We start from the raw sequence: 17,717 nt of genomic DNA on the forward strand, positions 1-17,717 counted from the left end.
GGTTCTTCCTAATCTAACAAAATCTATTGTTTTTTTTTTAACAAACTATATTAATTATCTACTACTAACGGGAAGAGGGTGGACTTAACCTCACAATGAGTTAGCAATCATGTGGTTCACAATAACTCCTTGGTATGAACGCTCTAACAGTATTTTGACCAAAAAAAAAAAAGAATGCCCTAACAGTTATTGATCATATATATATATATATATATATATATATATATATATATATGTATACATATATTTATTTATATATCTATATATGAACTGCAGCTAAATTCCTTTCTTGAACAATCTGTGTATATGCATGAAATAGTTGATAAAAAAGATAAACTGGACAACCCTAGCTATATATGAGACAAATATTTCCAGACAAATGTACCAAAAGAAACTAAATATAGCTAGATTCAACATTTTTATACGTTACAACAAAAAAGACCAGCCAAGGTAACTTTTACACAAAATATGCAAGGTACGAATTGGACTTCAACTCCTGGTCCCATCGATCCTAACAGATTTGTAGCACCTTTAGGATGATAGGATTTATTCCCTTTCTTATTATCAATAAATTTTGAGGTTCTCTCATAACTTATAGTGGATTTAATTTACTTTTTCTTAAAAAGTAACAAATTAACTAAACAATTAATAATTCTATCACAGGAAAACCAAAACTAATAATTGCAAATGGATGCAAATATAAGGAATAAGTTATGCCAACTAGCAAAGTTTGGCAGCTGCCTTTTGATCCTTGGCTACTTGCCCCCATGTTCACGTGATGTGCTTCCTAGGGTTTTTTGTTTTGTTCCACTCATCACTATTCCTATATAACACCCTCGTTTCACTACAAACCCTTACAACAGCAGCACTCTGCCACTCTCTCTCTCTCTCTTTCTCTCTCCAAAGACAGACAGACATGGCGGAGTCCAGCAAGCTCCATGCTCTCTTCCTCATTTGCTTGCTCTTCATTTCCTCAGCCTCTCCAATCCTCGGCTGTGGCACTTGCGGCAAGCCAAAGCACAAGCCTGTTAAACCTAAACCAAAGACTCCCAAAGGACCCATAGTGGTTCCACCCATTCATGTCAAGCCACCTGGCGTCAAAATACCTCCAGTCACAGTCCCTCCCATCGTAAAACCACCAGTGACAATACCACCCATTGTCAAACCACCAGTGACAATCCCACCCATCAAACCACCAGTGACAATCCCACCCATCAAACCACCAGTCACAATCCCACCCATTATCCCACCCATTGTAAAACCACCAGTCACAATCCCACCCATCGTAAAACCACCCGTTACAATCCCACCCGTCACAATCCCACCCATTAAGCCACCAGTGACCCTTCCTCCAGTAATCCCACCCATCGTAAAACCACCAGTCACAATCCCACCCGTTACAATCCCACCCATTAAGCCACCAGTGACCCTTCCTCCAATAATCCCACCTGGGATAATCCCACCAGTCATAGGGGGGCCCCCAGCTACGAAGCCACCAAGTCCAGGGACACCATGCCCTCCACCGCCAGGGAACACGTGCCCCATTGACACATTGAAACTGGGTGCTTGTGTGGATCTTCTAGGCGGGTTGGTCCACGTTGGGCAGGGTGACCCGGTGGTGAACGAGTGCTGCCCGGTGCTGCAAGGGCTTGTTGAACTTGAAGCTGCAGTGTGCCTCTGCACTACTCTCAAAATCAAGCTTCTTAACCTCAACATCTTTGTCCCACTGGCTCTTCAGCTCCTTGTCACTTGTGGCAAGAGTCCTCCTCCTGGTTTCACTTGCTCTCTCTAAAAGAAGAAATCTACGTAAGTTCTTAAGATAACCATGAAGTAATTAATTACTTAACTAGTGCTACGTAGTTACGTACATTATATATCTAATCCGTAGCCTAACTTGAAACATGAACTTTATGGGATGGGTGGATTTTTTATTATATTCGTATTTACAAAGTTCTATTTTGTTTTGAAAATGTTAGTAAGACTTTAAAAAGTTCTATACCACTTTAAACATATAAAAATACATGAAATAAAATAAGAGTGCAGATTAATATTTTTGAATAACAACAACAATTTTCTTTTGTTTATAATACGTACTCATTCCTAGCTAGATCGCTGGTCTTGGAAGTTGGAAATGAGTATTCTTTTAGGGATTCAAAAATGAATGCTACACTTATTATCTAGTTGTACCATCTCTCTAATAGAGGTAAAGTCCATTAACATATGTGGGTCTCATCTCTATTAGAGAAATGATACAAATAATGGTACAAATAAATGGTAAGAGTAGTATTTTTGAATTATATGCATTTTTGTTCACCACCGGCCTTCAAGTGGTAGTAATGCTCACCACTCGTTGGATGAGTTTACATTTTGAGATTGTGTCTATCCTATATACATATATCGAAATTTAAACTCATATAACCGAGATAAATAAGGTGATGAGCAAAAGTATTCCCTCCAAAAATGCAAGCAATTTTGTTTATGTTAAGCAACAAAAACATCACACACTAATATAATTAAAGAGGAATTAATAAATGATTTTTATTTTATTTTATCTAGATCTATCTTTAGCTATCGTACATATAAACACATTGCATTGAAAATTTCTCTTATGAACATTGTTTGATCACAGAATGTTGTCTTGATTTATGGCCTTGCAGATTGATGGATCCAACAGAGCAATCGTTGGGAAGGGAACAATCGTCATGAGAGAATGTCGAGCCTCCCCCTCCCTACGTCCATTTGTTTAACTTTCCCCCCAATATTTTCTTATTTTGATTATTAATGGTATTGAGATGATGTTAATTTGGATGTGATATTGTACACACCATTTGTTTTTAATTGTGAAAGCATTGTTGCATGCATGTGTGTTTTATCTCAGGAATGAAAATTAAGCAATCAAAGATGTTTTTATCTTATCTTTCAATGACAAAAAATTAATAAAGATGCGTGGGAGATAAAAATAAGTGTGTGAATATTAATATCTTTATTCAGTATCCATTGCTCAACCCACAATCATCAATATGCTAACTCTAATGACAAATCTGTAAGTCAAGATTTATAAGTTATATAACAACTGACTCATATACCGATCTAACCACTAACCTGAGGAAGACATCGTCTCAGAAATAGGGTGAAGAACTGAGGCTCTTCTATATCTCTGCACTGACCGGAAGCAAGACTCACTCAATGGGGCTTGAGAATTTCTGTATACTTGCGTATTTAGTGAGAGCACAAGGACCTCAGTTATATACTATATGTGATGGTCTTTGATTAGGAGTCCTCCCATTAAGTAAACCCTATCAAAGATTAACCTTATCACCGAAGATTACTTATGCATAAATCAGCTAGAAGAGTTCTAGTTTATCTAAGAATGTTTCTGACTTGTATACCTAAGTAATACAACTCCTTAAAAGTCTACCGCATGTGTTAATGTTAATCTCCTTGTCGTCCCAAAAGTCTTTGTACAAATCACAAAGTGTTTGCTCTCAAATAGAACTTACATTCTCCCACTAGAGCAAATACTTTGTAAAGTTGTATAATCATACTGGAGTTGGGAAGGATATGAATTGGCCATGAGATTAACTTGCGACACTTCTTAGTTTTCCAGTCTTCGTCATTGTTAAGCATTTATGAGAATTATAGGGCAACACACTCATTACACTGAAGAGTACCGTCCCCATAATTACTTGCAGTAAAGCTTATCAACACATAAGATTCCAACAAGATATATAGCATGTAAGACACAACCGAACATGTATTAATTATGTCAAACATTTGGTCCCTTTCAGAATCGAAAAACGATCCATGTGCTTCTATATAAAGCCCTCAGGTTGTCCGACACTGTATAATGAATAAGAATCCTAAACAGCATGCAAAAATATTCATGCATTATCATAGCTAACAGCTGAACCCTTTAAGGAAACTTGAACAACCTTTCAACTTTATTCTTTATTAGCTAAGAAAACTTCATTGTTAATACTCAAAACTTATCCTCCATAACATAAATTGTTATTGAATTAAAACTAGCATAAAAGTTTAAACCTGTTGCATAGCTCCCACTAATTCGCTTCATCAAAACCAGCCAAGACTCCCATAGTGACATGCTTCTTGAAAACAATGGTGGGAACTGCTTTATTTAATGGATCAGCAATCATGGATCCAGTCTTCAAATAATCAACTTTAACTAGACCGACCATCACCTTCTCTCGAGTAATGAGATATTTTATATCCAAATTCCTTGTTGCATTAGACCTCTTATTATTCTTAGTAAAGAATATGGCTGCATTATTATCACAGAAAATCTGTATAGGTCTTGATATAGAGTCCACTACTTGAAGCCCAATAATGAAATTCTTCAACCAAACAGCTTGATTCACTGTTTCACAGACTGATAAATACTCTGCAACCATTGTTGATGCTGCCACAGTTCCTTGTTTGACAGACTTCCAAGAAACCACACCACATGCCATTAAGAAAACATAACCTGTAGTCGACTTCATATCATCTGGACAACCTGCAAAATCTGAATCGCTATACCCTTCCAAAACCAAACTCTCGGTTCTTTTATACACCAACATATGGTCATTGGTTCTCTGAAGGTATCTCAAAACCCTTTTGGCAGCATTCCAGTGAGCTTCACTTGCATTGGATTGAAACCTCCCAAGCACAGAAATGGTGAAAGCCAAGTCAGGCCTTGTGCACACCTGTGCATACATTAAACTTCCCACCAGGGAGGCGTATGGTTTGTCGTCCATAGCCTTCCTCTCTAAGTCTGTTTGTGGACACTGCAACTTACTCAATTTATCACCCTTCGATATAGGCATCTCAGTAGTTCCACACGAAGACATGTTAAACCTTCTTAACATTTTCTCTATATATGCTTTCTGTGACAATCCTAGCAAGCCTCTCCTTCTATCCCTTTTGATCTCAATGCCCAAAACATAAGTCGCTTCTCCCATGTCTTTCATTTCAAAATGCTTCTGCAAAAAGGTTTTTGTATCATCCAACAAACTGTGACAATTCGTGGCAAGCAATATATCATCCACATAGAGAACTAGGATGATAAAGTTGCTCCCACTGAACCTTAGATAGATGCAATTGTCTGAAGGATTCTCGGTGAAGCCATGTTCTTTCACAATTCTATGAAATTTCAAGTACCACTGCCGTGATGCTTGCTTCAATCCATATATGGATTTGTTGAGTTTGCACACTAGGTTTCTTCCTTCTCCCTCATTGAAACCTTCTGGTTGTCGTATGTAAATGCATTCTTCCAGGTCCCCATTCAAGAACGCCGTTTTTACATCCATTTGATGTAAAATCAAATCAAAGTGAGCCACCATAGACATGATAACCCTAAACGCATCCTTTGTCGACACGGGGCTGAATGTTTCTTTGTAGTCTACACCCTCCTTTTGTGTGAAGCCTTTCGCAACAAGCATGGCTTTGTGCCTTTCTATGTTTCCGTTTGAATCCCTTTTTGTTTTAAAAACCCATTTACATCCTATGGGTTTTGATCCTTCTGCCTGTTCCACTAAATCCCACACTTGATTGTTTGCCATCGAACTCAGTTCACTCTCCATGGCTTCTATCCATTTATCAGCATCTGGTCCTGCAATTGCTTCTTTGTAACTCATCGGATCATTAAACTCTGAAAGATCAGTGTCAACCTGTGTCAAATATACGAAATCATTTAGGGTTGTAGGTTTTCTAATCCTATATGACCTTCTTATATTTGCAGCACCCACAGTCGTGATGTTGTCTTCATGTGCATGGTGTTGTTGTTGTTGATTTTCTGTCACAACCTCTTCAAACACGTCTTGTACAACAGTGTTATCGTGCAGTTCGATGTCATGTGCAACCTCTATCTCGTTACATGGTTCATCAGAATCATTGCTTCCCATGTTCTCGGTTACTACAACTATTGGTGCCATAATCGCTGTGTTACGATCAACGTCTTCAACTGCTGCTTCTTTATTGTTTATTTGTTCTTCAAATACGAACCCTTCAACCCTTGTCCCAGAATCGATGCTTGAATCAGACTCCATGAAAACTGCTTTTCCAGTTTTGACAATTCTTGTATTTTGGTTAGGGCAATAAAATCTAAAACCCTTTGATCTTTCAGCATATCCAATAAAATGACAACTGACAGTCTTTGAATCAAGTTTCTTGTAGCCTGGATTATATATCTTTGCCTCTGCTCTACAGCCCCATACATGCAAATGGTTTAAACTAGGTTTTCTGCCTGTCCATAGTTCGAAAGGTGTCCTTTCCACAAATTTTGAAGGTACCCTATTTAATATATAATTTGCAGTTTTCACTGCTTCACCCCACAAACAACTTGGCAGATTAGTTCTACAAATCATGCTCCTTACCATGTCCATGAGAGTTCTATTCCTCCTCTCGGCTACTCCGTTTTGCTCCGGAGTACCTGGTGTGGTATATTGGGCTACAATTCCATGTTCTTGCAGAAATAACGCAAAGGGTCCAGGATTTCTACCAATTTCAGTATATCTACCATAGTACTCTCCTCCCCTATCAGATCTTACAACCTTAATGTTCCTTTCCAATTGATTTTCGACTTCACTTTTATAAATTTTAAAAGTTTCAAGTGCTTTAGACTTTTCTGAAATCAAATAAATGAAGCAAAATCTTGAGAAATCATCAATATAAGTAATGAAATATTTGTTTCCTTCTAAGGTTTGTGTGGGAAAAGGACCACAAATGTCAGTGTGAATGATCTCTAAGGGTTGCTTACTCCTAGTTGAGCCTTCCTTCCTAGTGTTTGTCATTTTCCCTTTAATGCAATCCACACAAAAATCAAAATCATTGAAGTTTAATGGAGGGAGAATTTCGTTTTTGACAAGCAGTTCCATTCTTTGTTTAGAAATATGGCCGAGTCTCTTATGCCATAATATTGAAGACTGTTGAGTTTTGATTTTATCATCATGTACGTTGAAAACATATTCAGTTTGATTCAATTTAATTTGAAACATACCATCACTCATGAAACCATGCCCTACTTGAGAAGATTCATAAAAAACGTCAAAGCCCCTTTTATTAATAGTAAAATAAAAACCCAATAACACTAGCTTTGAAATAGAAATCAACTTCCTTTTCATGGAAGGCACATAAACAACGTTATCTAACTCTAAATAAAAACCAAATTCTAGCTTTAGTCTAACACTTCCTAAGGCTTTGACTTCAACTCTTCTTCCATTGCCAACCGAAACTTTGACTTCATCCTTATTTGGTGTTCTCCTTGTTGTGAAGTCCTGTAATGAAGTTGTAACATGTATAGAAGAGCCCGAGTCAAGCCACCATTCAGTGCTAGGTATGTTAATTAAATTTGATTCAAAGCAAGCAAAAACATTTTTACCTTGCTTTGCTTCTTGTTTGGCAAGCCAAGCCTTATATTTGGGACAATTTTTCTTCATGTAGCCTGCCTTTTTGCAAAAATAGCACTTGAAAACTGAAGGTTTATTAAGTTTGAAGTTTCTTTTAGGAGAGGGAACTGACTTGGTAGAATCCTTTTTGGCAGTATCGGGAACATAAGATTTAGTGGCCCTAGTGACACTTTGGACAAAGTTCACAGACTCAATTCTCTCTTTCTCAAACCTTTCTTTCTTCATCCTTTCTTCTTCACTCACACAAATAGCTATCAATTCATTCACATCCCATTTCTCACGTAGACCATTATAATAAACTTTGAGTTGTGTATAACTTTCAGGCAGAGAATTCATAATGACATGTACCAGAAAAGTATCAGAAATTGGTACCTCGAGTGCATTGAGTTTTCCAGCAACGTCCACCAGTTTCAATATGTATTCTCGCACACTTTGAACCCCATCATATCTCATGGTAGTGAGAGCATTCATGAGATTACCTGTCTCAGTTTTTGGTGATTCCCTATACTTTGCCTCAATGGACTTCAGAAAATCTTTGGCATTTGTTTCATCAGGAAAGCCACCTCTCACCACATCTGTCATGCTCCTTTTGATGATTAATAGGGCAATTCTGTTGGATTTATGCCATTTTTCATACTTGGATTTCTGATTGGAGGTGCTGTCATCAGTGAGTGCCGGAGGTTCTTCAGTTCTCAGTGCCAAATCCCAGTCCATAACTCCCAAAACGATTTCGAGATCTTGTTTCCACTTTCTGTAGTTGACACCAGTAAGAGGCTCAACTGTATTGAGATTCAAAGAGCTGGGATTCACTGAAAAGAAAACGTTCATGATGTAAAGAGTATTAATCTTTAACCCCAAACCATAAATCACATCTTCAACATCTTTAGATTGATGAATATGTGAAAACTTTCTTTAATCATATCATTTTTATAGTCAACATTCGAATTTCTGTAATTAAAATCACAAGCCTTTGTGGTTTGACAATATTAATTTGATTCAAATATATATATAAAATGATATGCTGCTCAAATTCGAAGCATGAAAGAAAAATCATCTTTAGATGATCAATAATCATGTCTTGAATTTTAAGCACCATCACTAGTACATGTATCGATTGAAAAACATAATATCCTTATGATCAAGGATAACTTTAGTCATCCTTGAACGTGTTTTATATATTTTTCCTTGATGATACAGTTCCAGTTCCATAACCTGCAAGACAGAATGAAATTTCTTGATGCCTTTCACATAGGGTCAGATGATATGTGAGGGCTCTGATACCAAATGTAAGTCAAGATTTATAAGTTATATAACAACTGACTCATATACTGATCTAACCACTAACCTGAGGAAGACATCGTCTTAGAAATAGGGTGAAGAACAGAGGCTCTTCTGTATCTCTGCACTGACCGGAAGCAAGACTCACTCAATGGGGCTTGAGAATTTCTGTATACTTGCGTATTTAGTGAGAGCACAGGGACCTCAGTTATATACTATATGTGATGGTCTTTGATTAGGAGTCCTCCCATTAAGTAAACCCTATCAAAGATTAACCTTATCACCGAAGATTACTTATGCATAAATCAGCTAGAAGAGTTCTAGTTTATCTAAGAATGTTTCTGACTTGTATACCTAAGTAATACAACTCCTTAAAAGTCTACCGCATGTGTTAATGTTAATCTCCTTGTCGTCCCAAAAGTCTTTGTACAAATCACAAAGTGTTTGCTCTCAAATAGAACTTACAAAATCGTGTAACTATGGTTAATTCTAAGTTGTGACATTTTTTCAAGGATTGGTTAATTCTAAGTTGTGACATTTTTTCAAGGATTAATTTGGAATTCTTATTATTTGACCTAAAACACAATCAGTGTAATTGTAAATTCAAATTCGTATTAACTCAATCATATTGTGTTCACGAACTGTGTCAATGTCAAATAAGGACAGCCATGTGTATACAACAGCTGGGAATTTTGGATTCCTATGGACTTTGAGTAATCCTACATTTTGAGAATCAGTGCTGTTTTTTGAACTTTCAACAAAAGAAAGAGGGAGACGTCTTATTGCTCAATAAATTGACTTGTATTTATTTGTTCACCACTGTTACGTCAGAAATTAAAAAAATGATAAAATAAATATATAAAAAAAGATTAAAACTACAAATATCAATCCTTTACGAACAAAATTGAGAATTATTATTAATTCGACACAAAAAAGGGTTAAGGAAATTTCTGTTCCTTGTGTCAAGGACTAGGAGACAGAACAATCCCCTTAAAATCCTTTGTTTCTCTCATTCGTACTTTGGTTTCAGTCAATTCAACTTCCATATCCATACACTCTGGCACTGTAACTTTTAGAGACAATGTGTACACCACCCACTAACATGCTATGAAAGTTCAGTGACCGATATACATATTGGATATGAACAAACAAACGTAAAGAGTAAATTCTTACATGGCTACCACAAGCACAAGCACCGGTAGTATAAATCTTCCACAAAAACGATAAACGCAAAAGACTTATAGGAGAGCACACACAATATCATCGTCAGCAAGCGAGACCACGTCAAAACAAAACCGGGGTGACAGACTGTGTGAGGTAGTTTATTATTAATCAAGAATCAAGAAAAAAGGGATTTACCGTCACAACAATTTCCCAGTAAATCTGGCCCTGGAAATGGCCAAGAACACAGCAGGGATGAAAGTAGAGGAGGATAGGGAGGGGACCATTCAAACCCATTGCACATGGCCACATGAACATTGTTCACCTCTTATATATATCATCATCATCTTATCTCAAAATTCAAAAAAATCAAAGAAATACCTAGTGCATGTGTCGTCGTGTCGTACGTGTTTGATTGGTTCTGCTGCTGTTGTATCAATGCAACCCAGAATTTCCTTGTTCTTATACCAACACTAGGATTCTCACAGTAAAATTTAATTACAACAAGAATTGCATGTTAAGCCTTTTTCTTTCTTGTTATATACTTGCATATTTCCCACAAAATCATCCAACATCTAAGAAATTGGTGACAATAATGTGGTTATTTAGGGGCCGTTTGATAATCATCTCATTTTTAGTTTTCATTGTTTTGAAAACTGAAACCGTAAAATAAAAACCAAAAACTGAAAGCTGAAAAATACAAGCCAAAAGATTATCACTCGACCCCTTAATTTTTCGTACCCAACAAGCAAACATTTTGTACCTTCGTTGGTTTATTATCATCTCTCCATTCTATAGTATCAATGGAGTACACAGTGGAACGTGTATTTTTTATCCATCCTTGGCCTGGATTGCTCTGGACTGGAGTGTGCCGATATCCAACCCACGTAACTGTCCAACCGCGCACACAAAACATTTTCATCCGCTTAAATTTTGGTCTTACTCTCGTGTCTAATTCCTTATACAGACGTCCAAACACAAGAATATCTCCGATGGAAGTCTTGAAAGTGCATTCGCCTGGACCACGCGGTCGTCCATCCACACACACAATACATTGCCTTCTCAGAGGGTCACCTTGTGGTCCAAGGTTACTCGTGGATTGACTCGTCAGATAGTTCAAGTCACCACTTGATGACAATATCCGTTGATTTAAAGGTAAGCAAAAGCTAAGAGGACGCCAAGAACATCAAATGCTCCATAATACATGCTAATAAGCTTAATTAGGCTGCATAATCATCCACATTTAAACATTCAAATCGGAAATCGACAGAAACAACGTACGGTAGAGTGGCGAAATACTACAAGAATGACATTTGCAAGGGAAAAATGACTTCAATGTTGATACAGAATGAATGAACATTTTCAGTTCCTTTCTCTAGGAGAACACACGAGATCTCTAACCACGTTTAACCAACTCGATTAGCCGCTAAAACACAAATCTAATCAGAACAACTACATCTCAAAATATGACCAAAAGGTGGGCTTCCGCACTAACCAAAACACAGCCACACCACCAATTAATAAGCCCCTACATATGAAAATTTGAAAAGAAAACAGAAAAAATTATTTCTGAATTGAACTATATGTATGATACAAATCCTCCGATGGAAGGATTGCTGATCTACCCCCAGTAGCTTACCATTGAGAGGCGGGCCTGGATGTTGCGATAATCCACCGATACAACAATCAAGAAGCTTTGTTCATGTCAATCCGCTAGGTACGAAAGTGATTCGACCACACTGTTTTAACTTGGCAAGAGCTTCTTGTGAGTGACCGAGCTTGAGATCCACATACACTGCAGTCAAAGTTGCTTCTGGACTGTTGGGTGTTATGGACAATGCCTGTGCAACAAACTGGCAAGCCTGATCAAGTTCACCTTGCATAGCGTACAGGGCAGCAAAATTTACGTACAGGTTTGCCCGTGCTTCTTCTGGCTTGAGGAACACAATACCTAATCTGTTTTCAGATGAGTTTTTGGCAGCCATTGAACCTCCGTTCGACTCTTCATAATCAACAGCCCTGATCCCTTGCAGTTGTTCACAGTCCTCTTCACTGAATGGTAATTCGACGTCATTACCTCCTGACAAATATGTCATCAAATGGTCAGCAGCATCCTTTGGCCTGTTTAGTAAGCACAGAGCCTCTGCAGCATACACATGACCTAGAAAGATGTAAATTCTCGAACATTCTGGAAGTTCCAAGAGAGATCTTGCAATTGACAATGCCTTCATGGGATTTTCCAATTCTAGTTCTACATATGCCAGATTTGCCAAAAGAGCTTGTTTGATCAACAAATTTTCCTTGTTACGAACATCAGCATAATATGAAAGGGAGTTCTGCACAAGCTCCTGAGTAGTTCCCGCCTTTTGCTCTTTTCCGTCCCCATTTATGCTAACCTGACCAAAGCCTACAGATAGCGCAGATGCCTCGGAATCCATACTGTGAAAATTCTTGTGGTTTGAATTCTTGGAAACTGCCGCTTCCCCTAATTCATTATCGTCTAAGAAGAAATTAGAGGGCAAAGAATTCTTACAATAGCTTGACTCAGAACGGTTCAGTAAGTACAGGGAATTCGAGAGACACTGCCGGGCAAGGGACAAGGAGAGCTTAGGCTGCCGATCACTGCCCAAAAATAAATCACCTCTTTCAAAAGAACCCAAGTTTCCATTCTTCGAAACCCCATCTTCCATTACAAGTTGCCTCCACTTTCCGTTGCCAATGACATAAACTCTAACTTCTGATGATGCCAAATTGGTTTTCATTAATCCCTTCTCCAAAGCCATCAGACAGCACTCAGCAAATCGAAGCCACAGCAGAGGTCGATTATAGAAAACTAAACCAGCCTTCTGAAAACAACGTGCAGCAAGTAGTGGTTTCTCACAAGCCAAGTACTGCATACCACAGTTATATACGATTAAGAAGGAATTGTCCTGTGAAAAAGTTGACAGATTTAGAGGCCGATCCTTCCGGAGAGATGAGCAATCACGCAATGCACTGGAGAAGAATACTGATGATGTGTGATATTTCCCAAGCTGGTAATAAATGCAGCCTAGATTATTGTTGATCATGCTCGATATCCTTGTGTCTGTTCGATTATTAGATGCCATCAACAACTTGATGGCTTTACGATAATTACCACGAGCATATTCAAGCTGGGACTTCAAAAGGAGAGCCATAGAAGAATCTCTCCCACGTGCAATATTCATAGCATTCTTCACTTCACGTTTAGCTTGCTTTAAGTTCCTAGTGAGAAGCAGAAACTGAATCTTGTAAAGTTGCATCTTAAGCTTCAGGTAAACAGAAGAGGCAGACATGTGAACTGGGTTCCTAGAAATATCGTTTGAAGATAAGAGACCAGTTGGCTGTGCAACATCCATGTCAAAAACCACATTATCATACTCGCTAGTCTCCTCAGACTCCAAAGCATTTGAATCTGAATCTAAAGTAGGACCATCTGCGGCTGGTGAATTGGTAGAAAGAGATGGAGGCTTTGCAACTGGGTTTGCAGGTTGTTGCGAAGCAGTGCTTCCACCGTCTCCTTGATTCATAGAACTCACACCAAAAGATTTTTCCAGATAAATCAAAACATCCTGAATAAAAGGAATTGCAAAAAGAATTAGTTTGGAATCAAATCAACAGAATACAAACATAGCAAGCTTATCTTTACCCCGATGTAGCTAACCAGTAAAGGAGCCCCCTCTAATTATAGTGCATAATGAAGAGGGACTCAGCACATGTTTGTACAATTCATACACAAATGAACAGAACAATGGAATCACTATTGAAAAAATCATCACGACTGAAGAGCCTTGACCATGCTTAAAAGTAGCATCTATATTGATGTCACAATTAGTGATACCTCAAACTTTAACCGCATCCAATCAACAATTACCTTCCCAACAGCCAACATCAAGAATTTAACACAACTGATGCTTATTTGCATTTGGTGGAGTGTTTGTCAACCTCTAAAGTAGTTTGAATATTCTATAATTTTTAACAGAAGGTATTAAGAAACAAATAGCAATCCAAAAAATGAGCTCCCCTGAAACTCTGATGAGACTGATGCCCAAAAATGAAATAGTTTTTCACAAAGAGAACTGTTATTGGCATTCCAAAAATCTAATTTTGCACTCCAAACTTTCTATATTTAGAAAGAAAAATACTCTTATGAGGAGTGCACAATTAGAGTTTTGGAACAGTTCCTTTTCCTAGAACAAAAGGTAAAAATAAAACAATTTCAATTATTGGTAAAGCACTTGCAAAATCAACCAGAAAAGATCATCGAACTGTTTAACAAACATCACCCAATATTCCCCTCAAACCAGGCAAGTTGAACTCCAGCTCAAATATAACACTGTTACCGATGTTATCTTCACCCATCTACACTACACTTGACAGACATAAAATCATTCTATCCCAGACTACTATCAAGAAGACAAAATTTTAAAAAGAAAACTGACATAAACCCATTGAATGCACAAAATTCAAGATGAACCAAGGTGGAAAATCAAAGTGCAGTTAAATGGATTCCCTTTTTTTTGCAAAATACAACTCAAAACGACAGATTACAGCCCAAGAAAAACTAGTGCCCTTTCTTCCAGTAAACCAACTTAAGTGATCATTGCTTCTTTCATACACTGTTCTATCAACAAATAATTAGACTTTAGACAGACACAAACATTCCTCCTCTTTCATTTGGGGGTAGAGAAGGAGGATCACCAGCATGATGCTAAGGAAAAGACTTCAGCAGATATAAAATTCAACAGTACCATGCCTTGAAAACAATGGTTGAACTAAATGACCATCTTGCACAATTATAAACAAAATCAATTACACATACTATTAGTATTAGTACTTACAGCAGACTTCATTGCATCATGGCAAGCCAGCCCAACATCCAGCAACAAAAGGCACATATTAAGAGCAGTTTTCTGCATACAAATAAAGAAGCACTTAACACAACATTACAAGTACAAAAAGAATATAATTTTAGGTAATAATTAATCTACCTCATCTATAGGTCCTCTATTTTGAAAAAGCGGTTCCACAACAGATAATGCCTTTGCATATTCGTGAAGATGGAACCAGATAACCGCCTGCACGAGATCCCAGATTTCCGACAAAAACATCCATTGAATTAGAGAAAGTTAATATTGGAAAAATATAATCAACAGTTAACAGAGAAAGTAAAAAAATATGAAAAGTTAAAAAAAACATGATGAAGAAGCAACATACAATGTTTAAGGTGGCAACATAAGTGTCAAATTCATCCATGTAAACAGCAGAAAGGGGATGTCCCATTGTACCACTTCCTTTGGACCCTAATGCAACTTTATCTCCAGTATTGCTGCCAGACTCCACCTGTTCTGCAGATGTTCGAGCAAGCTCTTCACTTCGCTTCTAAACCAACACCAATAAGAAGAAATTAGAATAGACGTTGACATCAATTTATCATATTGATGGAAATAACGACTCCTGCATAATGCTCATGCTTGTCTGAATAGCAAAATGCAAATCATAGGTGTCCCCAAATGCTAGCTCTAATAATCTTCATAGTTGCTGCAATTCAGTAATACCAAGCAAACCAAAATCATAATAAATAGAATTCAGTACTCCACTTTCAATTTGATATGCTAGTTTAGTGATTGGAAGTGAAAGAACAACAAATACAAATGTATACAAAATTCCAAATCATAAGAATTCTAATATATGTCTGATTTCACTTTCTAACTTATGATAGAAGAGGACATAAAGAGCACTACGTACTCCTTTCAAACTTGAAAGATTACTCAGCACCATCCTTAGAAACCTCAAGAATACCAAACTCATCATTCAAATTGTCACCAACTTTGATGGAAAGCCCAGAACTATAACCTCGCTAAATTATATGAACTTGAAAATCATCTGTAGGCCCCCTTTAACAGACTCACTACAGTCATATATAATTACATAACACAGTCAATAAAGTTTCTAAGCTTTCAACAACGATGTCTTTCAACAGATACGATATCTAGCTTAAGGTTCAACTCTGCCTGCTTCTGCATGGCAAAGGTTCTATAACTGTTCCAACCTCTTTCGACAAACGCTTTTCTTCCTAAGTATACTTTAGACACCAAAGAAGGAATGAGTGTAAACTACAAAAATGATGAAATCTAACCCCCAAGAAAAAAACTTTAGTAATTACAAGACTAGACAGCTAAAACATAATCTCAATATGTTGATAGAAAAACACAGAGTGCTCCAAGGCACCAAAATTTCTATCACTGCTCCACCCATAAGCACTCACAAAAGAGTGAACCCGCCACGTCTCCTCAAATCTCCCTCTCATAAACTTTATATTTCACGAGGTAAACAAATCAGAAACAGTTTTCAGCTTCACACTAATTCATTTAGTGCCACTCAAATTAAAAGTTCAACAATTTAAAAATTACAAAATATTCTCATCACCTGTCCTTTAACAGCCCAGGTAGTTGGAGCATATAATGACGTAAAGTTGTTGCAAGAATGCTATAAGCAAGTTTGTATATATGTGAGTACTATAAACCTCTGTGTGTGTTAGAATGGGAAGAAAAAGAGAGAATTTAAGATACCTTGACATCATTAAGCACATCAAGCAACCTTTTAGGATCTGAACAACCATCCCGATAGAACTCCGCAAGTCCGATATTATGAAATATCTAATAAGAATATCCATAATATGCACAGATTAGAAATGTTATACAAAACATTTATATAATACATATTATAAGCCATTTGAACCAAAATGCAGAATCAAGAAGCAACATAATTCCATCTCAATCCATGTAAAAAGAATCTTCCAAAAGAGTACTCGAAATAAGAGTCGTTGGTACAGACATGATGTTCAAGATCACGGTATTTTAAGCCAGTCATTTCCTTATGGTGCATTTCACCAAATTATCCTTTACAACTGGTGGATATATTTCTTGATCATTTTCACTCACATGGGGGAAGACGACATCATACGTAGCATTAGCTTAAGACTTTGTTTACTCCGCATGAGCTTCACTACAATTTTTACTAAGCAAAGCAACCAAATTCCATAATTTAAAAGTGCTTAAACTTTCTTATATAAGATCCAGCACACAACCAAAAACCAATTATAATTAATTCAAAACTAAAAAATTAATTCAAAGCAAACACTTAATTCAACTAAATAATAATAAAGAAGTAACAAGAAACCTCGATCATTACAAAAATACAAAATTAAATCATTTCAGAAATTGGGTTTTCAAAAAAGAAAGCTTCTTCTTCTCAAATAAAATTAAACAAAAAGAAAAAGAATTACTTTGGGATCGTTTGGCTTCCTCTTGAGGCACTCAGACAAGGCGGCAAGGCACTGATCGAACTTGCCCGACTGGAATTGCAGCAACGCTTCCTGCGCAAAAGCTCGGGTCTCGGACTTGATGGCTTCATCCTCGGCAGCTGAAGCAGAACCGTCCCGATTGGCAACCGTTGATGACGAAGACGAAGGTGAAGCCATTGGCGAATCGATCGATCAGAGCCCAGGAACCAATAAGCCTTATCTGAATACACAAACCCCCAGAAGAAATGATCGAAAACGACGAACCCTAACCGATAGAATGTGAGTTTGGGGATTGATTTGAAATCGGAGTTGGGGGTTTGGGGGTTTTCGAAACCCTAAAAGGTTTGCAGAGAAGGACACCTGTTCGAGCGTCTTTTGCTCGAACGTGCTGATTTGCAGAGAGATTGAAGAGAGAGAGAGAGAGAGAGTAGAAAAGGATACGACTGAGAGGGATACATATGGAGAGAGAGAGAGAGAGAGAGAGAGAGAGAGAGAGAGAGTAGTTGTTTCGGGGCTTTCCTGGGTTGCTGGGTATGAGATTGGGGTGTTTG

The 17,717-nt window shown here is 37.5% G+C and overlaps 3 protein-coding genes across 3 annotated transcripts; 1 reads left to right on the plus strand and 2 right to left on the minus strand.

Moving 5' to 3' along the window:
- The first annotated feature begins 701 nt into the window (after positions 1-701).
- LOC103417982 (repetitive proline-rich cell wall protein 1-like) lies at positions 702-2,915 on the plus strand. The gene is made up of 2 exons (XM_008356141.4): positions 702-1,806; positions 2,658-2,915. Exon 1 carries the CDS (start codon positions 779-781, stop codon positions 1,790-1,792), a length of 1,014 nt encoding a protein of 337 aa, XP_008354363.3. The 5' UTR covers positions 702-778; the 3' UTR covers positions 1,793-1,806; positions 2,658-2,915.
- Positions 2,916-7,037: 4,122 nt separating this feature from the next.
- LOC139190355 (uncharacterized) lies at positions 7,038-8,311 on the minus strand. Its single transcript, XM_070810478.1, has 2 exons — positions 7,376-8,311; positions 7,038-7,271 (listed from the first exon to the last, which is right to left on the minus strand). Exons 1-2 carry the CDS (start codon positions 8,229-8,231, stop codon positions 7,243-7,245), a joined length of 885 nt encoding a protein of 294 aa, XP_070666579.1. The 5' UTR covers positions 8,232-8,311; the 3' UTR covers positions 7,038-7,242.
- Positions 8,312-11,130: 2,819 nt separating this feature from the next.
- Positions 11,131-17,717, minus strand: LOC108170066 (uncharacterized). The gene is made up of 6 exons (XM_029108953.2): positions 17,149-17,717; positions 16,433-16,519; positions 15,078-15,242; positions 14,852-14,938; positions 14,702-14,773; positions 11,131-13,432 (listed from the first exon to the last, which is right to left on the minus strand). The coding sequence occupies exons 1-6, from the start codon at positions 17,341-17,343 to the stop codon at positions 11,543-11,545; spliced, it is 2,496 nt and encodes an 831-aa protein (XP_028964786.2). The 5' UTR covers positions 17,344-17,717; the 3' UTR covers positions 11,131-11,542.

Source organism: Malus domestica, chromosome 02 (assembly GCF_042453785.1).
Source record: "Malus domestica chromosome 02, GDT2T_hap1".
Taxonomy (NCBI): domain Eukaryota; kingdom Viridiplantae; phylum Streptophyta; class Magnoliopsida; order Rosales; family Rosaceae; genus Malus; species Malus domestica.

Excerpts from the sequence above, each read along its gene's own strand:
- LOC108170066 (XM_029108953.2), bottom strand. The coding sequence starts at position 17,343 with ATGGCTTCACCTTCGTCTTCGTCATCAACGGTTGCCAATCGGGACGGT. Across the intron at positions 14,939-15,077 it reads ATGTTGCCACCTTAAACATT|GCGGTTATCTGGTTCCATCT; the intron begins GTATGTTGCTTC and ends GATCTCGTGCAG. Across the intron at positions 14,774-14,851 it reads ATAGAGGACCTATAGATGAG|AAAACTGCTCTTAATATGTG; the intron begins GTAGATTAATTA and ends ATTTGTATGCAG.
- LOC103417982 (XM_008356141.4), top strand. The coding sequence starts at position 779 with ATGTGCTTCCTAGGGTTTTTTGTTTTGTTCCACTCATCACTATTCCTA.
- LOC139190355 (XM_070810478.1), bottom strand. The coding sequence starts at position 8,231 with ATGAACGTTTTCTTTTCAGTGAATCCCAGCTCTTTGAATCTCAATACA. Across the intron at positions 7,272-7,375 it reads CAAACAAGAAGCAAAGCAAG|GACTTCACAACAAGGAGAAC; the intron begins GTAAAAATGTTT and ends ACTTCATTACAG.